General features: G+C 42.0%; 2 protein-coding genes across 5 annotated transcripts in view; one reads left to right on the forward strand and one right to left on the reverse strand.

Moving 5' to 3' along the window:
* Positions 1–24,815, forward strand: part of APLP2 (amyloid beta precursor like protein 2) — a 726,249-nt gene that overhangs the window by 542,547 nt on the left and 158,887 nt on the right. The window lies entirely within an intron of this gene.
* Positions 1–24,815, reverse strand: part of PRDM10 (PR/SET domain 10) — a 100,711-nt gene that overhangs the window by 47,428 nt on the left and 28,468 nt on the right. For all 4 annotated transcript variants that reach the window (XR_007719161.1, XM_050755938.1, XM_050755937.1 and 1 more), the window contains exons 2-4: positions 13,644–13,830; positions 10,452–10,616; positions 8,225–8,284 (exon numbers count right to left, since the gene is read on the reverse strand). Coding sequence is in view for 3 of the 4 variants with exons in the window: in XM_050755938.1 (XP_050611895.1) it covers positions 8,225–8,284; positions 10,452–10,616; positions 13,644–13,712 (294 nt within the window). In the remaining variant the exon portion in view is untranslated. The remainder of the gene's footprint in view (positions 1–8,224; positions 8,285–10,451; positions 10,617–13,643; positions 13,831–24,815) is intronic.

Raw genomic sequence — 24,815 nt, forward strand, 5'->3', positions numbered from 1 at the left:
GCACCTCAGGGAAGTAGACTACTATGGGCTTTGGAGTCAGGCATTTAGAGTAAAATCCTTGCCCCGCCACTTAGCAAGTTACTATAGTTCTCTGAACCTCAGTTTCTTTGTCTGTAAAATGGACACAGTAATACATGCCTCAGGTTCTGTAAGTACTAAGTGAAACAATATGTATATAAGGTCAGTAGCAGAGTATATAGCATTTAGTAAGTGCTTAGTATCAATCATTGTTATCCTAAGTTCTTTAAGGACCATGATGGTATCATATACTTTCTCCTCAAATTTAAAAGATTGCTGAGCATAAAGTAGGTATTCAATGAAGATTAATTTGTTGAAATATATTTGGCCTTTTGGGAAATGACATCAATCCCTTCAGGCATCTAGAGGAAGTCTTTGTGGCTATTCACAGAAACATCCTTTTCCTGCAGTGCATCTGAATCGAAGAACTTATCAAACTCTAAAAAGAGGCAGGGCGTGGCTGGGCATGGTGGCTCATGCCTGTAATCCCAGCACTTTGGGAGGCCAAGGTGGGCAGATCACCTGAGGTCAGGGTTTCGAGACCAGCCTGGTCAACATGGTGAAACCCCATCTCTACTAAAAATACAAAAAAAAATTAGCTGGGCATGGTAGCGGGCACCTGTAATCCCAGCTACTCGGGAGGCTGAGGCAGGAGAATCACTTGAACCCAGGAGGCGGAAGTTGCAGTGAGCCGAGATCACGCCATTGCACTCCAGCCTGGGCGACAAGAGCAAAACTCCATCTCAAAAAAAAAAAAAAAAAAAAAAGAGGCCAGGCGTGATGGCTCATGCCTGTAATCCCAGCACTCTGGGAGGCTGAGGCAGGAGGATTGCTTGAGCCCAGGAGTTCGAGACCAGCCTAGGCAACATGGTGAAACCCTGTCTCTACAAAAAATACAAAATTTAGCTGGGCAGTGGTGGCATGTGCCTGTGATCCCAGCGACTCAGGAGACTGACGTGGGAGAATCGTTTGAGCCCAGTAGGTCGAGGCTGCAGTGATCTGTGATGGTGCCAGTGCACTCCAGCCTGGGTGACAGAGCAAGGCCCCGTCTCAATAATAAAAAGAACTCTAAAGAAACGGTACTGAGTGTGTTTATTGAGGGCCTGACCTGCAGTGGCAGTGTAAGAGCATTGCCCAACATTTGAAACGCTCGGGCTCCAGAAAGCAGATCAAATCGGCTATCTCAAACTGCATCCGCACGCTTAACACATGCTCATTTAACTTTTGCATGACATTCCACTTCTGCGACTCAGGGTCTTTTAGAAAGTTTTACATGGGAGGCCAAAATTCTGGAAGACGCATCTGCCTCAGCTTCAGTAAAAACAACATAAAATGCCCTGTGAGGCTGAGGACTCCACAGGGAACTTCTAGCGGTGCAGCTGCTGTAGCCACCTCCCCCTCGACCTCCTCCATAGAACCTTCGAGGAAGTGACTGTATTCCTGCTCCCTGTCTCAGAGCACAGCTTACAATATTGCCCCTTGTCCTAAGTGCTTAAGCATTATGCCAGGGTTAGTGATAAATGTTACCATACATTGAACAAACCAAAGCATATATGCACCTCTACTCCTCATAAATCCGCTCTGCAGACCCAACCTGAAAGAATGAATTCAGCAATTCAGTTATTCTAGTGAAACCGCAATGTATTTTGCCCCAACAGATGCTGTCAGAAGGACTCTGGTTTGGCAAGGTGACTGGCTTCTTGCCACTGCTGAGAAAGCTGACATCAAGATAAAACCAACCTTCTCTTCCCCATGCTGGACCTCTCTCCTAACAGACTGTGGCAAAAGGAAATGTTTAAACACTCCAGCATCATCTTAGAGGGCTAACGTTAAAAGCAGAGTTTGGATATTTACCAGAAACATGCAAACTACTGTTGAAAAGGAATGGAAAGAGCTAGTGACTATCATTTCTAGGTAAGAACTGTATACTTCTAGACAACACAGACCTTAACATACAACAGGCATGCATTACAAATTTAATGAATCACAAATTCAAATTCAGCTGGTGTTTACTGATGCTGGGCACGTATTTGAATTCCTTTGAGGTCAGGTGATGTTACAACCCTCCTAAGTGGCAGAGATGAAGTTTAAATTCTGACTCTGCACTGCTTTTTCCAGTACATGACAATGGTCCTAGGGAATTCAGTCCATTCAAGGAGGGTAGCAGAAGAGGTAAACATCACCCACGCTTTGAATACCTGGGCAACAAGGTAACCACACATGCTCCTGAGGTCACCGCCAGGCAGTAGGTTGGCAAGCAGTGTGTGTGTGTTTCACTTAGAGGAAGAGAGTACGAAGCAAAACCATTTTAATCTTGTGCATTTTGTCATGTACAATAAAATACAGTAAAAGGAAAAAGAATCTATAAACTTATGGTATACTTTCTCCTTCCCACTTAATACCACTCTCTGTAATTATTTCTGAAAGGACATAATGCATTTCAGGATGCAATTTATCTGAGAAGTGAAACATGAAACGACTACGCTGGACAGCAGCACACACAACAGAATGCTTCTTGATTCCTACTGAGACCAATTATCAGGGCAGCATATTTTCCTCTCAGTGTGTGGGGAGTCACACATGTTCATTTTCAAAAACAATGGGGAGACTATGCCTCGAGACCACTGATGCCTTTCTTAAGGACAAGGGAATGCGTACATGAAAAATGCTTCAAGCACGTTTTGCCCTCACTAAAAACAACTGAAAATATAACAGGAACCTTTTACCTAAGAAGAAAACAAAAACCAAAAAAAAAAAAAAAACCATCATCTGTGTTAAACTCTCAATCTAACTTTCTATCCAGAATTTATCCAGGTCACCAGATACACCGACAACCGCTGAGGTGTTATAACCAGAAATAACAACTGTGCTGGTTGAAAGGAAACTGCAATGGAGAGAGATGCCAAGCCAATAGTTCCACTGTCTTGTAATGTCAGGGTTTGTGGAGCTGAGCACAACTTTCCTTCTGAGCACAACATGAAACAGGCAGATTGTTTCTGGAGATGGGGAAAGATGAAGAGCCCTTTGAAGTGCAAATGGCAACGAAGCCTTTCATTAAAACTATCCCTCAATAATAAAACAACACAAATCTGCCTATCAGATGGGCAAAATTTGAAAAGAATGCAGATACTCAGTGTGGCAAGAGTGTGTGGAAATGGGGCACTCTTGGACAGTATTTTGTTGGTGGGAATACAAACATTTTCAGTGTCTGAAAAGCAATTTAGAAAATCAAATCAAGCCTGTTATCCCAGCAAAATCAAGGTCAGGAGATTCCTCTAACACGGTGAAAATATCAAATAGAATAGTATAATAAACTTGCTCATGTGCATCCATGACAGAGCCAACTCAGCTCAATTATCAAAATAATTTATCAATTCAAATAGAATAGTATAATAAACCTCATGTATCCATAACTCAGCTCAACAATTATCAATTCATGGCCAATCAACTTTTTTTTTTTTTTTTTTTTGAGATAAAATACGTCTGTCTGGAGTGCCGAGTGGCTTAATCACCGCTCACTGCAGCCTCAACCTCCAAGGCTCAAGTGCTCTTCCCACCTCAGCCTCCCGAGTAGCTGGGATTACACATACATGCCACCATGCCTGGCTAATTTTTTTTTAGTTTTTGTAGAGACAAGGGTCTTCACTATGTTGCCTAGGCTGGTCTTTAACTCCTGGGCTCAAGTGGTCCTCCTGTCTCAGGGATCCCAAAGTGCCAGTATTATAGATGTGATTCACCGTCCCTGGCCGCCAATTCACGGCCAATCTTATTTCAGTTAATCTACCTACTTTCTCCCTCATTGGATTACTTAGAAGCAAAACCAAGACATTATACGTTTTCATCTGTAAATAGTTGAGTACAATAAAATGACTTTTAGATTGCATATCTTATCATACCTAAAAAAATTAGTCTTTTTTTTTTTTTTTTTTTGAGACGGAGTCTCACTCTTATCGCTCAGGCTGGAGTGCAATGGCACAATCTCGGCTCACTGTCACTGCAACCTCCGCCTCCCAGGTTCAAGCGATTCTCCTGCCTCAGCCTCCCAAGTAGCTAGGATTACAGGTACCCACCACCACACCCAACTAATTATTGTATTTTTAGTTAAGATGGGGTTTCACCATGTTGGCCAGGCTGGTCTCAAACTCCTGACCTCAGGTGATCCACCTGCCTCGGCTTCCCAAAGTACTGGGATTACAGGCATGATCCACTGTACCCAGCCATCATTTCTGCATGTGTGTGTTTTTGTTTTTTTTTTTTGACGGAGTCTTGCTCTGTCGCCAGGTTGCAGTATAGTGGTGTGATCTCGGCTCACTGCAACCTCCAGCTCCCTGGTTCAAGCGATTCTCCTGCCTCAGCCTCCCAAGTAGCTGGAATTACAGGCACGTGCTACCATGTCCAGCTAATTTACATATTTTTAGTAGAGAGAGGGTTTCACTATGTTGGCCAAGATGGTCTCGATCTCCTGACCTCGTGATCCACCCACCTAGGCCTCCCAAAGTGCTGAGATTACAGGCGTGAGCCACTGCGCCCAGCCCCAGCTGTCATTTCTTAGTACTATCAAATATTGACTTAGTGTTACGATTTCCCCAATTGCCCCATATATTTTTTTATAGTTGGCTTGTTCAAATCAGGATCCAAACAAGGTCCATATATTGCATCTGACTGATATGCCTCTGAAGTCTCCTTTAATACATAAGCTCCCCCTTCCTCTTTTCCCTTGCAATTTATTTGGAAAAGAAGCTAAACCATTTGTCCTAGAGAATCTCCCACAGACTGGGTTCTGCTGACTGCATTTGTGTGTATCTTTTCATTTGTTCCATTTTGTCTACCACGCTTGAATCTAGATATTTAATCAGATTCCAGTTTGATTTTTTGGGAAGAATGCTTCATATGTGATATAATACAATAGGAAGTACACAATACCAGGAGGCATATCATGAATGGCTGTCTCTCTGTTGGTGATATTATCACTTGGATCTATCCATTGTACCATTCCTCATCAGCTTTTTCCTGATGGTTTCAGGCTACCATTGACAATCATTGCCTAGGTCCGTATGTCATTAGGGGCTGCAAAATGGTGATATTCTAAGTCAATCATCCCATCTTTATTTATTAGTAGGAATGCTTCTGTAAAGAAATTTCCCTCCTCAAGTAATTGGTTACCCGGGTACCTTCAAGGAGAAAGGCAGGATTCTTTTTCTCCATTTGCCAGTTTTTAGAATAATATGGTAAATTCTAGCATCCTCAAAAAGTGACCAATCCAATAACTCCTTTTAGTATCACTATAAACTTGTGGACCTTACGTATATTTAGGTACTTCAATCTATTGTAGATGTTATCCTTTTTTACAGGTCAATTTGACCCATTTTGGCCCCTTCAAGTTCTTGCCATAGGAAACCAGAAGTTTTTAATAGCAACCCTGCATTCTGAGAAGACAAGATGCTCCAAGTTCATCGGTGCATTCCCTGCCTCAGAGCTAGAATCTGCCATTTCTCCAAAAAGCCCTAATTTCTTTTGCTGGTGAATTGTATTTAAGAGAACACATGGCATCATTAGGGATACTCACTGCTAGTGGGTTGATCATCGTATCTAAACTACTTCAATGGCCAGAACTAGAAAAACAGGATTTTTGCTTTTTTTGTTTTTTGTTTTCTTTTGTTTTCAGACAGAGTCTCACTCTGTCACCCAGGCTGAAGTACAGTGGTATGACGTCAGCTTACTGCAACCTCTACCTCCTGGGTTCAAGCAATTCTCCTGCCTCAGCCTCCCAAGTAGCTGGGACTACAGGCATGAGGCACCATGCCCAGCTAATTTTTGCATTTTTAGTAGAGACGGGGTTTTGCCATATCGGCCAGGGTGGTCTCGAACTCCTGACCTCTGGTGATCCACCTGCCTCGGCTTCCCAAAGTGCTGGGATTATGGGCGTAAGCCACCACGCCCAGCCTGTTTTTTGGGTTTTTTTTTGAGACAGAGTCTTGCTCGGTCACCCAGGCTGGAGTACAGTGGTGCAATCTCAGCTCAATGCAACCTCTGCCTCCCAGGTTCAAGTGATTCTCCCGACTCAACCTCCAGAGTAGCTGGGATTACAGGCATGAGCAACTACACCCACGTAATTTCTGTATTTCTTGTAGAGACAGGGTTTTGCCATGTTGCCCAGGCTGGTCTCGAACTCCTGGCCTCAAGTGATCTGCCTGCCTCAGCCTCCCAAAGTGCTGGGATTACAGGTGCCTGGTCAGAAAACATGTTTTTTAAGAGAAAACATATTACAAGTCCATATTCATATTCCAATTCAAATTTAGAATTCTGGGTTTTTATTTCATTGGTTTGGTTTTTATATTTGTATCTTTTTCCACTTTTACAAAAAGCTTGGTTCTTAACTTAAAATACAAATATCTTCTGTCTCTACCATTTTGCTTTGGGGCATTTATCCTAAGGAAATAATCTGATATGATATCCATGACAGCGTTCTTTATAGTAGCAAAATAAGAAAAAAAAGGAAATAATCTACATGTAAAATAATAAATGAAGAATATATCTAATAGTATATCCATATATATATGTGTGTGTGTGTGTGTGTGTGTGTGTGTGTGTATATATTCAATTGCTTGCTTGATGGAATCAATGTAGCATCCTGTTGGAATCAATAACTACAGAAATGAGGTTTGGGTCAAGAATATACCTAATTATTACAAAAAATTATTAAAATAAATAACAGTTCTCATTTAAGTTCGAAGACCCCCACTACATTGCCATTCACTGCCAGTCACGAATGAATTTAACCCCAACTTATATAACAAAGGCTCCTAACAGTCCTCTCTATATTTCAGACGATATTAATACAACTAGTGTTCATTTTCTAAATTTTAAAACAGAAGCATACAAATCTTCTACCAAGAAATAAAAAAGCAGAAAGTGCTTCTTCTTTTAAATTTTAATTAATTAATTAATTAATTAATTTTTTTCTTTTTTTTTGAGATGGAGTCTTGCTCTATCGCCCAGGCTGGAGTGCAGTGGCATAATCTTGGCTCACTGCAACCTCCACCTCCCAGGTTGAAGTGATTCTTGTGCCTCAGCCTCCCAAATTAACTGGGATTACAGGCGCCTGCCACCATGCCCGGCTAAGTTTTTTGTATTTTTACTAGAGACGGGGTTTCACCATGTTGGCCAAGCTGGTCTTGAACTCCTGACCTCAAGTGATCCACCTGCCTCAGTCTCCAAAAGTGCTGGGATTACACATGTGAGCCACCACACCTGGCCAGAAAGTGCTTCTTAATGAGAATAATTTAATTATTAATCAGTCATGGCACTCAGTAATACAGACAAATTACAGTCACACTACCTGACATGAAAGTAAACCTATTTGGTTTTTGCTTGTTTATTTTTTGAGACAGGGTCTTACTCTGCCACCCAGGCTGGAGTGCAGTAGTGTAATCAAAGCTCACTGCAGCCTCAGACTTCTGGGTTTAAGGGATCCTCCCACCTTAGCCTCCCAAGTAGCTGGAACCACAGGTGTACACCACCACATCTGGCTAATTTTTAAAATTGTGCAGAGATGGGGTCTCTCTCTATTGCCCAGTCTGGTCTCAAATGATTCTCCCACCTCAGCCTCCGAAAGTGCTGGGATTACAGGCAGGAGCCTCTGTGCCCAGCTGCTCCCACACCTTCTTTATCACTTTCACATTCTTGCAAAAAATAAGGAGGAAGTCATCAAAGCCAAGTAGGATATATGAAGAATGAAGGTAATGGGAAAGAAATGTTTTAAAAGAAAACCAAGAAGAACTCAACTTTTTAGAAGCTGGCACAAGGAAAATTGGAACCACATTTATATGTAATTTAAGCAAGAATTTTTTTTTCAGTGTTTAAAAATAGAGCAAGCACAAAAGCTATATCAATTTCCAAAAAGGGAGATACTTTTAAACCTCATGATTATTCCTTGGTTCTTGAACCAATACCCTGTTTATATGCTTATTTTTAAAAATTTCTCTGACAAATCACTTTCTATTACCAGATCATTCCAGTATATACTTATTGAAATATGTTAATATTATGTTACATTTTGCTTTGTTTTCATTAAAGGAGCTGGAGAACATTCTTAGTACATAAGAAACAAACATCCAGAGATGGTGCAGTGTGAAGGGATGGGGGCATTCCAGGCACAGTGGCATTCACAGTGTTATCCCCAAACAAGAAAAAGACAATTCATTACCTGCTGAGCTGTAGCATCCTGTTGGACATAAGCTACCTGGCCTGGGTCTGTAAACAGAGTCTAAACAAACAAACAAACAAACAATTAGCAGTAGCTCTTTGGATAGCCTGCCTACACAGAAAAATTATCCCACTGCTAAGCACCAATTTTTAGAAAAGCTAACTCCCATTTTAGCTAGTAATAATCTTTCATTCATACAGAAAATAAAGATAGTAATCTTAAATTTAGCTAAAGCCTTTCATTCAGATGGCTCCAAAGAGATTGTAGAAGCTAACCATCCCAATGGCTAACATACTTCACAATTTTACTCCTAAGCAAAGCCTCTCTTGGGGCTGAATGTCACAGTTAATTAAAAAGGCATCTCGTGAAAACAAAAGAGACATGATGTGAACAAGGGTTCATAGGTTCACACATAACATTGCTCACAGTGTAGCCTTGTGATTAAATGAAAATGGATGGGGATAGACAGGCATCCAGAAGAGGATTACATTCCCAAGGATTACAGCTCTTTCAAACGTAAGTGCATGTTTATTATCAGAAGAGAAGTAGAAGGAAAGTAAATTGAACTTAATGTTCCATGAGTTCTTTTTTGGATAGTCAATAAAGTCATAATTTTTTAAAAAATCATCATCATAAACTAAGTTGAGTCATGATGCAGCAAAGCTAAGTAGAGAAAATTCTTTGAAACTATTGTAGCCAGGGCACCATGGTTACTATCTCTAATCCAGAAAAATGTCAAAATGTCCTTTCTTCTAAAGTTTCTAAAAATCTAGCTGGGCGTGGTGACTCACGCCTGTAATCCCAGCACTTTGGGAGGCTGAGGCAGGCAGATCGTCTGAGGTCAGGAGTTCAAGACCAGCCTGGCCAAAACGGCGAAAACCCATCTCTACTAAAAATACAAAAATTAGCTGGTTATGGTGGTGGGTGCCTGTAATCCCAGTTGCTTGGGAGGCTGAGACAGGAGAATCACTTGAACCAGGGAGGTGGAGGTTGCAATGAGCTGAGATTGTGCCACTGCACTCCAGCCTAGGAAACAGAGCAAGACTCTGTCTCGAAAAAATAAAAAATAAGTAAATAAAATAAAAATTATCCAAATTCAGACATTTAGTAACATTGTAATAAACTAAAAGTTGGTCACAGGACATTCTTACATAAACTAATCTTATTTTAATATAGGCAGGGGTATTCCAAAAGTACCACTAAGTCTTCAGTGATTTCATACTTACGTAGATTTGAAAGGCACTGATTAGGCCGGCCTCATTTCTTTTTGGGAGTGATCTGAGCCTCTTTATTAATATCAAATGAGGACAAATTTTTATTACCAAGATGCTACTATAAAAGCATGGAATTTAGATGTTAAAGATACACATCTCAAAGTACTTTATACATTGTAAAGTGCTAACAATGTAAATTAACATTTATATGTTGGGGAATATTGGTGTCACTCATTTGGAAGCTACACTGCAAGTCACTGGCAACAAATAAAATAAAAGCAGCTATAATTGTACAGCTTTTACTAGTAAACATCTTTGCTTCTAGTACAGCCTTGCAAATCAGTAAGTTATTAAGAAGTGGTAGCTAATAAGCTTAGCAGGACCCTTTCTTACACATTTAGCTGAAATAATCTGTATGTTTTCACAGAGCCTGGTTCTTGATACTTAGGAATAATAACAAATTCATAACCTAGTCAACTAGAGAGAAGAGCTATATACGAACCCATGCTCTTCTTACTGCATTTAGTGTCGAGAAGTAAATCACATCTTCCTCTGCCAAGCTGGTTACAAGCTCCTTGAGAACATAGATCTTTTCTCTTTTTTTGAGACAGAGTCTCGCTCTGTCACTTAGGCCAGAGTGCGGTGGCATGATCTCGGCTCACTGCAACCTCTGCCTCCCAGGTTCAAGCAATTCTCTGCCTCAGCCTCCCGAGTAGCTGGGATTATAGGTGCCCACCACCATGCCTGGCTACTTTTTTGTATTTTTAGGAGAGACAGGGTTTCACTATCTTGCCCAGGCTGGTCTTGAACTCCTGACCTTGTGATTCACCCACCTCAGCCTCCCAAAGTGCTGGGATTACAGGCATGAGCCACCGCGCCCAGCTGAGAGCACAAATCTTATCTGAATACGTTCTGCATCACCAGTAGCTAGCACAATGACTGACAGAAGGTAAACACAAGTAATCGGTTAATTAGTTAATCAACAAATTATAAACAAATAATCCTTCACATGCCTGCGCGGCTTCCACTGGGTGGATGTATACCAGCGTGTGCTCTGGACCATCCACTGATGTGTAGGAGGCACCATCTGCCGTGTACACCACCTGCTGGGGTGGGCGAACCTGGTCATCGGCATAGACGATCTGAGCCACCGTTCCAGTGTCCGGAACAAAGTGCACCTGGCATAAAAAGGAGGCAAGGACGAAGAACAAAATCAGTCTCACGAAGGTAAGAGATCAACAAGCACACCTGGGATTCTAAAATATCCCCAATGAAAGGAGAATGGGGATGGATACACCTTCATCTACACTGAGCTGATGACTAGGGAAGGATCCGAGGACCCTGTCATTGATTTACTGCTAACTGTTAGGCAACCGACTTAAATTCCCCTTTGCCTCAAATGTCCAATGCAGATAACTCTTTTGGGGAGTAATAAGGATGTGGTTAATTGATCCTGGAAACAACACTGCAGATTCCTGCTTGACAACACTACCAGAATAAAACACACAAATTACTCTGTGGTGTGAAAAAATATGTCAAGACTCAAAAGCCAATTGCTCTCAACACATCATAAGAATTCTATTTTATAACTAATAGTGTCTTTCAGCAGACACATTAAAATAAGGTCACTTTCGGCCAGATGTGGTGGCTCACACCTGTAATCCCAGCACTTTGGGAAGCTGAGGTGTGTGGATTACCTGAGGTCAGGAGTTCAGGACCAGCCTGGCCAACATGGTGAAACCCTATCTCTACTAAAAAAAATACAAAAATTAGCTGGGCATGGTGGGGGGCACCTGTAATCCCAGCTACTCGGGAGGCTGAGACAGGAGAATTGCTTGAATCCAGGAGGCAGAGGATGTAGTGAGCCGAGATCACGCCACTGCACTCCAGACTGGGTGAGAAGAGTGAAACTCCGTCTCAAAACTAAACTAAACTAAACCAAACCAAACTGAACCAAACCAAAACAAACCAAACCAAACCAAACCAAACCAAACCAAACTAAACTAAACTAAACTAAAGTCACTTTCTTTCCTGCAAGTTGTTTCATACACAAAGCACATACTGGAGGTGTATCGGTAAATGCTTGCTGAATCATTGAATGGAATAGAACTCTTCCTTGCCAGGTAGATGAAGACACAGAAAATTCTAATAAAGTACTTTTAAGGCGTTCTGGACAACTATTTCAGCTGTCACCAGGGTAAATAATTTTCTCCCAAGACCTAAAGAACTAAAGCAGAAATCAAGTTTTGTAAAATATTTTCTGAGTGGTCAGCTTTGGAGGATTGAATTCTTGAAGGCCTGAGCTTGGCACATGGCCTGATGCCTGATATTGAAGGTCTGGAAGCAGATGGCCAAAGCACACATTTGGGAGAGAAATAATTTATGTGTTGCTATCGAAGTCAGGACTCTTAGGGTGGAATCCTTGCTCTTATACTGCCTTGGCTTTGGGCCTAACTTTTTTATGTCAGTTTTCTCTAGTGAAGGATTGTAGATCCCAAAGATAATATAAACTAATTTAATCCCTAGAAGGAAACCTAAGAGACAAAATGTAATCAAACACCACAGAAATACAACAAACTTCTACCTCTACACTAAACGATTAGTCTGGCTTCTACATAAATTTGATTTGTCTGGGAAGATAAAGTTTGTCTATTGGAAAAATTAGGCTCATATTTGAGCAGGCTTAATTGCTATAAGACAATTTTGTGACTTTAGATTTGTTCATTAACATCAAAGCCTTGAACTAGTTTCAGTGCTTAAGAAGGGAAAACATGTTTCCTCCAGACAAGTTATCCAAGCTTTTCCGCTTGGTCTTCAGCACTCATTACATCAGAATTCCCAGCTGGCGGAAGAACCAATTGGGAGCAAGGAGTGCCACAGGGACCCTGACCTTGGCTATCTACTATCTGGTTACCCACAGGCAGGGCCCTGGTCATGCAGTGTCACAACTAGATTTTCTTTTGTTTTGCTTTTTAATGAACTACAGTTTTGTTTATAAATAAAATATACCAAAATACATAGCTGCATGGAAGTGACCTCAAAATGATTTCCAGGAGAAATAAAACAGAATTCTCATATACTCTGCTGAAAACATCGGTGGAACTTTTTTAAGTAATCAGACTAAGACTTCATTTATTTTTATTTTTAGAGACAGGGTCTCATTCTGTCACCCAGGCTAGAGCGTAGTGGTGCAGTCATGGTTCACTGCAGCCTCCACCTCCTGGAGACATGACTGCACCACTACAGGCATGCACCTGTCCAGCAAATTTTTTTTTTTTTTTTTTGTAGAGTCAGGGCCTCACTTTGTTGCCCAGGCTGGTCTTGAACTCCTGGCCTGAATTGATCCTGCTGCCTTGGCCTCCCAAACTGCTGGGAAAGGCATGAACCACCATCTTTGGCCCATATCGAGACTTTTTAATCATACCAGATGACCAATTTTATTGATTGTATATTTATTATATTGCTTAAATTAAATAGAATCGGCATACTTAAATGTTTCAGTGTAACTTCTTGATTTTGATATGGTACTATGGTTATGCAATTTAATGAAACATTAAATTTGTATGTTTACTATAATGTTTAAAAATTAAGTTTTATGCTTTGGTCACATATAAAACATGGCTCCATATGACTGCTAATCATCCCAAAATTCAATTCCACACCAAAAATGCAGAGATTTGCCGTCACTAAGAACAGTCAGAATAACGTGGTTGGTTCTAGCAGCAATCTGAAAGGATGACAGCAGCATTTGATCAAGTGACTAACCTCTAAAGTGGCTGACTCATAATGGAACAACTTTCACTTAGAGGTTTATATTCTGAATTTAAAAAGAAAAGAAAAGGCCACTCACTTTAAATACATACTTGTACTCATTACACACAAAGGACCAAACTCCTATGGATAACATAAAAGAAACAAACTATAGTTTGAGGTTTTCAGCACCAATAACAGAAATAAAACAGGGTAGTAAAACACACTATGACAGTAAATTGCAGACAATGCAGAGAAGCCTATAGGTGGTGGTCTAGCTCTCCTAACTCACAGTGAGCCACGTCGATGGAGCATTCAAGGTGCCAAAACAGTCCCTATTCCCTGGGTACGAGTTCTTCATGTTGGCTCCTCCCAACCAATCACTACTAGATAGTCAGCAAACTGTGTCCAGCTGAAAACATCTCAATACCAAGCTGGAAAAGACCAGTCTTCACCTGTGCAGCATTCTGTTCGTGCTCTGCAGACGTCGGCCACACGTGCGAGCTTTCATCTTTGGAATCCATCTTCTCCCAACTGGACAGCTCCACGTCTGGCACACCTAGAGCAGCACGGGGTGCAGGACAGTCATCTGTCTACCACACGTGTGTTCATGAAGGACAGAAAGGTCTGTCTGCAGTGAGCCTGCGAAAACACAGAAAGGAACCAAGACTTTCAGTAGATAAATACATTTCAATAGATTACCATTTCAACCACAAAGAGTAAAACAAAGATTTGTCATAAAGCAACACACCTGGGCAAAAAACGTAAAAATGAAGATATTATTTGTGATAATAATATAGGCCAGGTACAGTGACTCACACCTGTAATTGCAGCTCTTTGGGTTTTTTTTGGGGGGGTGTGGGGGGAGTTGTTTTGTTTTTGAGATGGAGTCTCAATCTGCTGCCCAGGCTGGAGTGCAGTGGCACGATCTAGGTTCACTGCAACCTCCGCCTCCCAGGTTTAAGTGATTCTCCTGCCTCAGCCTCCTGAGTAGCTTGGACTATGGGCATGAGCAACCATGCCTAGCTAATTTTTTGTATTTTTAGTGGAGATCTGTTTTCACCATGTTGGCCAGGCTGGTCTCAAACTCCTGAGCTCAAGTGATCCACCTGCCTTGGTCTCCCAAAGTGCTGGTATTACCTGCATGAGCCACCACTCTCGGCCAATCCCAGCTCTTTGAGAGGCCAAGATAGGAGGATCGCTTGAGGCAGGGAGTTTGAGACCAGCCTGGTCAACATGGCGAGACCCCATCTCTATTTAATAAAAAGAAATTTAAAAATATAATAATATAATGTATTGCATGCTTGCTATGTTCTAAACACTCATTGGGGGTTTGTGTGTATAATATCTTATAAAATTATATATTTTGCATATATATTTGTGTATACATACATGTGTACATGTTTGTATAATGCAATCCTCATTAAAAATACTGAAGGTAATCTTAGTTCTCGTGAGGAGAATGAGTTTCTCAGATGCCAAAAGCAGGCTCTTTCCTTGTAGACACTAATTTCCCATTCCACCTTTACTTCAAAATGAACAGCAGAATAAGAAGTCTCAAGATGAAGGGAAAGTGGCAATTTTCTGTGTAAAAAATTTGGTGAATGCAAATACAAACTTTTTTTCTCACATGGTCAGTGCTGGAGTGATTAGCGGCCAAATAAAAAGCCTTACTAAGTTTCAACACGCACAATAGCTGCATCTCAAAGTCTTATTCCTTCCCAAAACAGGCTTTTTAAGGTAGTCAGTCTTCCCTTTTGATGATGATAAAATGTTGGTATTTTAGAAGTCCACTTGACATTTGCTGTGTTAACAGGGCAGCAGCCACAACACCAGAATAAAGACCAAAGAAGAAAAAAAGAGGAGGTAGGCGAACTTCCAAAGTCTGTGCCCAACTCTGGAAAACAGGGGATGCCATGTCCATCTTCTGAGCCATCCAGGGGCCTGTTCCTGCTTCGCCTCAACATGATCATTCTCATCCCCACCATGCAGCGCCCCCCACCACACTTACTCACCCTGCATGCACCCTACTCTTCCAATCCCCATTTGGGGGGGACTGGAAAGACTGACACATCCACCAACAGGTGAATGTAAGAAGAAAGGAACACAAGGGAACTTCATGGAGAAATGGGAATATCCTGCATCTTGTACCTGAATTGCAGTGGTGGTTACATAAGGAATATGTGTGTCAAAAGCCATCAACCTATTAAGTAGAGATATGTGAATTTTATTACATTTAAATTATACCCTAATAAAGTTGATTTTTTTAAAGCATACCTTCCTCATACAGCAGTACTATTTAAAAATATATACAAAGATATTCAGGGTGAGTTTCATATGTATATAAATTATATCTCAACAAAGCCATTATTTAAAGAAACAAAAAGTATTAAGAAAGGAATAGGCTGGGTGCAGTGGTTCACACCTGTAATCCCAGCACTTTTGGAGGCCAAGGCCGACCGATTGCTTGAGGCTAGGAGGGCAAGACCAGCCTGGGCAACACGGTGAAACCCCATCTCTACAAAAAATACAAAAATTATCCAGGTGTGATGATGTGCACCTGTGGTCCCAGCTTCTCGGGAGTCTGAGGTGGAAGGATTACTTGAGCACGGGAGGCGGAGGTTACAGTGAGCCCAGATCACGCCACTGTACTGCACGGGTGGCAGAGTGAGATTCTGTCTCAAAAAAAAAGAAATTAAGAAAGAAAGGAATAAATGTCACCAATCATCTAAAGATCTATAAGAAGAAAATGACAAAATTGTACAAAAGGACATAAAAGGCTCAGTAATTACAAAATCAGAGCCAGGCATGGTAGGGCATGCCTGTGGTCCCAGCTACTCAAGAGGCTGAGGTGGAGGATCCCTTGAGCCCAGTTCAAGGCCAGCAAGGGCAACACAGAGAGACTTTGCTTTAAAAAAGGAAGGAAGGAAGGAAGGAAGGAAGGAAGGAAGGAAGGAAGGAAGGAAGGAAGGAAGGAAGGAAGGGAAGGAAGGAAGGAGGGGAGGGAGGGAGGGAGGGAGGGAGGGGAGGGGAGGGAGGGAGGGAGGGAAGGAAGGAAGGAAGGAAGGAAGGAAGGAAGGAAGGAAGGAAGGAAGGAAGGAAAGAAGGAAGGAAGGAAGGAAGGAAGCCATAACATGTTCCATGTAGGAAGCTTTTTTTTTAAGTTGTTTATTCTGAAATAACTTCAGACATAAAAGTTGTCAAAATAGTACAAAGAATTCCTGTATTTCTTCACTCCAATTCCCTGGATGTTAACATTTTACCATGTTTACTTTATTATTTCCCCTTTCTCTTTCTTTCTCTCCCTTTTTTCACCTGAACCATTTCAGAGTAAGTTGCCAACACAATGCCCCTTTTCCCCTAAATTTCTAAGTGCCTAATTCTATTTTTCTTTTTTTCCCCGAGAGGTAGTCTCGCTCTGTCCCCAGGCTGGAGTGCAGTGGCGCGATCTCCACTCACTGCAAGCTCCACCTCCCAGGTTCACGCCATTCTCCTGCCTCAGCCTCCAGAGTAGCTGGGACTACAGGCGCCCGCCACCACGCCCGGCTAATTTTTTTTGTATTTTTAGTATAGACGGAGTTTCACCACGTTAGCCAGGATGGTCTCGATCTCCTGACCTCGTGATCTGCCCGCCTTGGCCTCCCAAAGTGCTGGGATTACAGGCGTGAACCACAGCACCAGGCCCTAAGTGCCTAATTCTTAAAAACAAGATTTTCTTATAACCATAGTACTATTATCGAAATGAGGATGTTAACATGGAAACAGTACTATTACCTAATTCACAGACCTTATTCAAATTTTGTCAACTCTAATGAACGTCCTTTAAAAAGAATACAACATTTTTTCTCCTGGCCTGGGATGCAATCCGGTATTGCACACAGCACACTCAGCTCTCCTGCCCTTCAGTCTCCTTCAATCCCAAACAGTTCCCTGCTCTTTCTTGGTCCGCCGTGACCTTGACATTTATGAAATGCACAGGTCATTTATTTTTCAGAATGCTCCTCAATTTAAGTTTGTCTGATGTTTCTTCATGGTTAGATTCAGGATATGTATTTTTAGCAGAGACACCACAGAAGAGATGTGGTGTCCTTCCTATAGAGGAATTTGAGTTGTTTTGTTTCCTTCAGCTTGGCTCACTGATTGCACAAATGCTCAGGTGTGTACTATGCTAGGCACTGGGGTGCCACGGGGATCGGCAGGTACAGTCCATGCCCTCACAAAACCCACACAGCCCGGAGCATCTTTTTGTCTTTGTTTTCATGTCTAGAAAGGTATACTTTATTTCTTCTTTTTAAATTATATTTGTATCTCTTTTAATAGGTAGTAAATGCAGCTGGCTCAAAATTCAAAAGGCACAAAAACGTATACAGTGGACAATCGCCCTACCTGGAATGCTCTAGCCATTCCTCAGAAGCAACCTATATTATCAATTTATTGTATTTTCTTCCAAAAATTATTTTGTGTACATACACACAAGCATATATATTCTCTCTCCCTCTCCAACCACAAATAGATGCATACTACTGATTCCATCAAGGTAGCATTTCTTCTATATCTCGTTTGTCCCATGTAATATCATACCTTTCATATTATTCCATATATATACAGACATTCCTCATTCTTCATTACAGCTGCATATTTTTAATCTTGCATTCATAAACGCTTAGGTTATTTCTAATATTTTGCCATTACATGTGACACTATGATGAGAACTTTGGACACTATGATGAGAACTTTGGACATACACTGCTTTACAGTGTATCTTGCATTTTATGTGTTAGTACCCCACGTTTTGGAATCTCTGAGGGAAGATACTAGTGAAGTTAAAGTGATTATCATATGTAAAATGGAGATGATTTTATTGTGAGGGTTAAATGATGTATGTAACAACTCTAGGCACAAGGTCTAGTACATAGTAGGTGATCAAATAAATCAATTTTCATATTTCACAAATGAGTCATACAGAGCTTCAGAATTTTCAAAACATTTTATACTCTTTAAAAATCTAACAATTTGGCTGGGCAAGGTGGCTCACACCTGTAATCCCAGCATTTTGGGAGGCCAAGGTGGGCAGATCATTTGAGGTCAGGAGTTTAAGACCAGCCTGGGCAACATGGTGAAACCCCATCTCTACTAAAAATACAAAAATTAGCCAGGCTTGGTGGCGTGCACCTGTAGTCCCAGCAAGTCAGGAGGCTGAGACAGGAGAATTGCTTGAACCCAAAAGGAAGAGGTTGCAGAGAGCCCAGATCATGCCACTGCACTCCAGCCTGGGTGACAGAGCAAGACTCTGTCTCAAAGAAAAAAAAAAGGAGAAAGAAAAGAAATCTAACAATACATTCCTTGTACCTGAATATCTTTGATAGTAAGGCTTGTCATATTGATTTTCCTTTATTAATTTTCTTTTTAACTCCACAATGATTGCAGCCCTGTTGATTTTGATTTACGGGAGACAGTAGAAGAATCCCAGGAGCAGGAGCCATGCTACCGCTGTCTGGCCGGCAGGTGCTGACAGGCTCTGGTAACCAGGGATAGACTTTCGCCCCTCACCTTTTTGCCTCTCCTACAGACCTGAGGGAACGGACCACCACAACTATACCTTGTCTAGAAAACAGCAGCCATTTTCTGTCCTTTTCCCCTTGTCCCAAAAGAGTTAGAGATTTCATTTCCAGGAAGAGAATGATATGGTTGCATTTCTATTTTCTCTCTAATGATTGACTTTATTCAACAAGTATTTATTAGTACTTGGTATGTGCCAGGCACTGTTCTAGGTCCTTAAGAAACAAGTTTATCAAAAAAAAAAAAAAAAATCCCTGGCTTCTTGCAGCTTCTAGTCTAGTTGTTTCTTTCCTGAACAGTGCTGTACAGGGTCTAAAGTGTGAACTTTACAATCAGACAAATCTGGGTTCTGAGCTCCCAAATCTTCCATGTACTTAGTTGGGGCATTAGTAAGCCAAACGCTCTGATCCTCAGTATCCGCACTTAAAAGTCCAAACTACCAGCTGGGCGCGGCGGCTCACACCTGTAATCCCAGCACTTTGAGAGGCCGAGGCAGGCAGATCACTTGAGGACAGGAGTTCGAGACCAGCCTGGCCAACATGGTGAAACCCCATCTCTACTAAAAATACAAAAATTAGCTGGGCACGGTGGCGTGCGCCTGTAATCCCAGCTGCTCAGGAGGCTGAGGCAGGAGAATCACCTGAACCTGAGAGGCGGGTGTTGCAGTGAGCTGAGATTGAGCCACTGCACTCCAGCCTAGACAACAAGAGGGAGACTCTGTCTAGAAATAAATAAATAAATTAATTAATTAATTAATCCAAATTACCTGCCCTGCATGGTTACTGTAAAAATTAACTACATGTTATATATTTCATCGAGTCTATAAAGCACTTTCCCCCCATATTTTAACATTTCTGGAATAGGTATCTATTTTACAATCAGTGGCATCTTGCAGTTACCGTCATCCAGGTGGCAGTTGGGACATAGGGTCACTGCCCACTCATGTGTGATCTCATTTCGACTGAGTCATGTGCACTGCTGACATACTTAGCCTAACCGCCACTTTAAATGTCTTCAAAAAGATTACACGATAACTCGGTATTCAAACCAAAAGACATGGAAACAGTAGCAGGGCACAAATTTTATTAGAGAAGCAAATATCCACCACTGGAAAAATGACCTTAACCACCGAGGCCCTTACAGAACCTGGCTATAAAAGACAGCCCATGTGGATGAAGCTGCATGATGTGTTGTTATTACTGAGATTCACAGGAAAAAAAAAATGGCCTGAGGTTGAGTGAGAAAACAGCAGGTTTAAAACTTGCAGAACAGGTAATAGATGCTTAGAGGAGATTCCCGGAGACAGTGGTGTGCCCTCTTTTAAGAAACGCCACACACCAACGCTCTTGGTGGCACAGAGAATGATACTGTGTGGAAAACCACCCACATCAAGTACTCTGAGTCAACAAAGATTCTGAAGAATCAGACTCTTGGAGAAATTTTAGGAATATCTTAGTCAATCTATTTCTCTTTATATTTTCACTCTTTCGTATGCCAAAGAGTGAGATGATAAAAATCAATGTCTAAACAAATCTAGAAGAGCTCTTTCAATAAGTATATAATTAAAATACTAAATGACAGAAAGCACTGGTGAAGCCAGGCACGGTGGCTCATGCCTGTAATCCCAGCACTTTGGGAGGTCGAGGCGGGTGGATCACGAGGTCAGGAGTTCGAGACCAGCATGGCCAACATGGTAAAACCCTGTCTCTACTTAAAAAATACAAAAATTAGCCGGCATGGTGGCGTGAGCCTGTAATCCCAGCTACTTGGGAGGCTGAGGCAGAACTGCTTGAACCGGGGAGGCGGAGGTTGCGGTGAGTCAAGGTCACGCCACTGCACTCCAGCCTGGGTGACAGAGTGAGACTCCATCTCAAAAAACAAACAAACAAAAAAAACAAAAAAAGCCACTTGTGTCAGAAGTACAGTTGGCAAGATTTTTTTCTTACTAATGTGTAAAATCACTGTGTATCTTACCATCAACATCTTAGACTCAATAAAATATGGCAATATTTGTGATCACATAACAATGATGAACATTGAAGAAAGGGTAGCAATTTTTTTCATGCTTGGTGAACGTCACACACATTTTTTAGTACATGGCAAGCACGGGGAGAAAAAGGTGAGCAGAAAACTCTGCTCCCAGAGAACTCACAATCTAGTTGGAGAGATGACATCCCACTTTGCAGCTCACCCCATGGCTACACTTGCAGGGTGAGAGTGACAGTGATGAAGAGTGAGGGGAAGTAGGAAGGAAGGATAAACCTCTACGTTTCCAACTAGTTCAGCGATAAGGCTGGGCAGGCACCAGACAATGGAGTATCCTAGTGTGCCAGCCTCCACCATCACCTGCCCGCCTAGGAGCCCTGAGTTCCCATCGTGCCGTTCACCCCACAGCCCTACCCGCTCACCATCCACCAGCCTCCCCCGCCCCCAACATCACTGAGCCCTTCTCAGCTAGAGCCGACATCCGGAACTCGCAGGGACTTAGGATGCAGGAGCTCCTGTCTTCATCACCTGCACACACAGGTGGAGGAAGAGGCCCAGATTCACCTTCAAAGGTAGATGAGTATCTGGAATCCCAGGCTGAACTACAAATACAATTTCACTTAAAATGTTGTGACACACAGTGGTTAAGTTCCACAGCACTGTTGGTACATTATTAACCTCAGACACATTGAGAAGCAACAAAGGTTTCTGTACTGGCCTTGCACCTAAAATGCCAGACACGTCGTTATTGACAAGGAAAGCAGCGTACCACATTCCAGACAACGCGCTTACAAATACACTTTTCTGGCTCGTTATGAACTAACGAGCACAAACTGTGGGCTGTCTCCCTGAAATCCAACTCTACACATGCCACGGAAAGAAGTTATGGGGAGATTGATTTTCTGACTCATTATGAACTAACGAGCACAAACTGTGGGCTTTCTCCCTGAAATCCAACTCTACACACGCCACGGAAAGAAGTTATGGGGAGATTGATGAGCCTGCAAGATGAACATAAAAACTGTGAGGACAAAAATGGAGGAGGGTGAGTGCCAGTCTGGGGAGGGAGTTGTGGATGGGCCCAGGAAACAGCCCAGATAGACAGGGCCCAGGTTCCACAGAAGAGATTAGGGGGTGGAGGCAGAATTTTTCTGTTGTTTTCTCTCTGATATTACCCTGAGCTCCTGCCGCCCAACCCGCAATCCTACCCCCTCACTATCCACCAGCCTCATTCCTAACATTACTAAGCCCTTCTCAGCTAAAGCCAACATCCAGAACCCCCCAGGATGTAGGACTCAGGAGCCCAAATTAGCAACCTGCTGGGGGAAAATGTGGCAAAAATTAAGCAATATCTGCTGATGCAGTCATCAACACTGCAATATAGAAACACAGCAAAGGATGAGTGCAAAGAATCAAATCGTAACAGAAAAAAATTAACACAGCAGCCAGCTCTGTGCTGCATGGCAGTGGGAAAACCTCAAGGCAGCAAAAAAGGCTGGGTAGGGTGCAAATAGCAGGTGCCAGGAGGATGGCAAGGTACTGGGCACTCTGCTGCCACACACTCCCCCGCTGCAGAGCTAGCAAAAACATGTTCAGACAGGACGGTTCCTCTAGGGGAAAAGGAGTGGATGACCCAGAGACTCTGGCCTGATAAACAAGCAATTGCTCATTTAAAAAAATTTAACATTTCACTTTTCTTTCAACGAATATGCACTAGCTATATGGTGATTTTTGCTGACCCAAGCATAAAAAGAGCATTCTTCAGAATATTTATATAGCAATTAGTCTCCATTTAAAGAAATGATACTTGGGCTTTGTTTAAGTGAGTTACCATAAATACTACAGGCCTTGGGCTGGATTTGTACATATTTGTGTTAGAGTCGTCTTTGGAATCAGACAGGCTAGCTTCAAAGCTTGGATTTGCCACTTGTAGCTTTTGGCAATTTGCTTAATTTCTCTGAGCTCCACCTTCTTCATATATAAGGATAAAGAACTAAGAATATTAGATATTTAACGAATAGGAAGGCCTGGCACAGTGACTCATGCCTATAATCCCAGCACTTTTGGAGGTCAAGGTGGGCAGATCACTTGAGGTCAGGAGTTTGAGACCAGCCTGGCCAACATGGTGAAACCCTATCTCTACTAAAAATACAAAAAAAAAAAAAAAAAATTAGCCAGGCGTAGTGGTGCGTGCCTGTAATCCCAGCTACTCAGCAGGCTGAGACACAAGAATCACTTGAACCTGGAAGGCAGAGGTTGAGGTGAGCTGAGATTGTGCCACCACACTTCAGCCTGGGTGACAGAGTGAGACCCTGTCTCAAAAAACAAAAACAAAACACAAATAGAAAACAATGGTAAATTGTGCGTAACACAAAACACCTGTATGTCAAGAAACAGAAAACACACCCTTCTAAACTCATACTTAAGATCAGATTCCACTTGGTAACTAAAAAAATAAGTGATTTCACCCTGTGTATAGAGAAAACACATCTTCTTTAAGATATTGAGTTATAAAAAGGGGGAAGAAAGATAATAGGAAATCAAATTCTATGGCGTAGAATAACAGAACTAATTTCAGAATTAGAAGAGAAATTCTAGGCCCACAGTTCTGAAATATGTTCAGATGACAGGGACCCTGAAGACATAGCACCATGAAATATTAATAGCTGACATGTACAGCATTTGTTATGAACCAGGCACGTTCCCTAAAAAGGAAGGGAATTCTGGCATATGCTTCAACAGGGAGGAATCTTGACGACATTACACTAACCACACATATTGGTTCATTTAATCCTCACAATAACTTATGAAGTAGGTACATTATATCTCTACTTTACAGGTGATGGATGGAGACAGAGAGAGGCGAAGTGACTTGTCCAGGGTAACAGAGCTAGGAAGCAGTGGAGCTACGATGCAACCTGGGCATGAGGCTGCCTAGCCCACATGCTCAGCCACAATTCTACACTGCTTCTCATCCCACAAACTAAGAACACTGGACCTGCATGATGATTCCAGTATAAATGACTCCACTAATGAGCCATGTAACAATCATATCCAGCCTCACTTCACTTTTTTTTCTTTTTTTTTTTTGAGATGGAGTTTCGCTCTTATTACCCAGGCTAGAGTGCAGTAGCGCAATCTCAGCTCACTGCAACCTCTGCCTTTTGGGTTCAAGTGACTCTCCTGCCTCAGCCTCCTGTGTAGCTGGGATTACAGGTGTCCACCACCACGCCTGGCTAATTTTTTGCATTTTTAGTAGAGACAGGGTTTCACCATGTTGGCCAGGCTGGTCTCGAACTCCTGACCTCAGGTGATCCACCCGCCTTGGCCTCCCAAAGTGCTGGGATTACAGGCATGAATCACTGCACCCAGCCAACTTTATTATTATCATTTTTTGAAGTGTTAAATGAAGGAAGATTAGGTATTCCCAAGTTTTCCACCAACTTTTTTGCCACTTGTTCGCTTGTCACATCCTAATGCTGGCTAAAATGACTGGCAACAACAGCAACAAAGAGTTAACAACATTTTGTGAGACTGAAAAATCAAAATTAAACAAATACTGTCCTTGATTTCTATTAAATGAAAGACACCTCTGTCTAGCTCTAGAACACTAATGTTTTAGGGAGAATAGTTTGAGGACAGATCATCTAGAACAACTTCTATTTTATAGAATCATGTCAAGTCCAGAGCAAGTCAATGGCAACACCAGAATCAGAGGCTGAGACTTCCAACACTCTTAGCCCTAGGTCACACTGTGGCCACAGGACTGACCATGGAAAGGATTTAGAGGAGTCTTCAACGAGAGATTCCTGATTCTGCAGGACACTGTTTATCTTAGCTTTGTCTTTGTTTCTTTAAGACTGTGGCCCTTGACTGCCCGCTTAGAGAAACAGTATTGCGCTCTGTAGCCCAAGTCAAGGAAAAGTGTTTTACCAGCTATCACAATAGTCCAGCAAAGTCAGCAACCTCTGCTTAAGAGTTAGTGAGATTCGAGAGGGCAGTGATCTGGACAGAAAACTCATGCCAGGTCTCTGAAGGGTGGTCTCCTGGCAAGAGACGAGCCCTCCCTCCTTGTTACAAAA

The sequence above is a fragment of the Macaca thibetana genome, chromosome 14 (genome assembly GCF_024542745.1).
Source record: "Macaca thibetana thibetana isolate TM-01 chromosome 14, ASM2454274v1, whole genome shotgun sequence".
NCBI lineage: Eukaryota > Metazoa > Chordata > Mammalia > Primates > Cercopithecidae > Macaca > Macaca thibetana.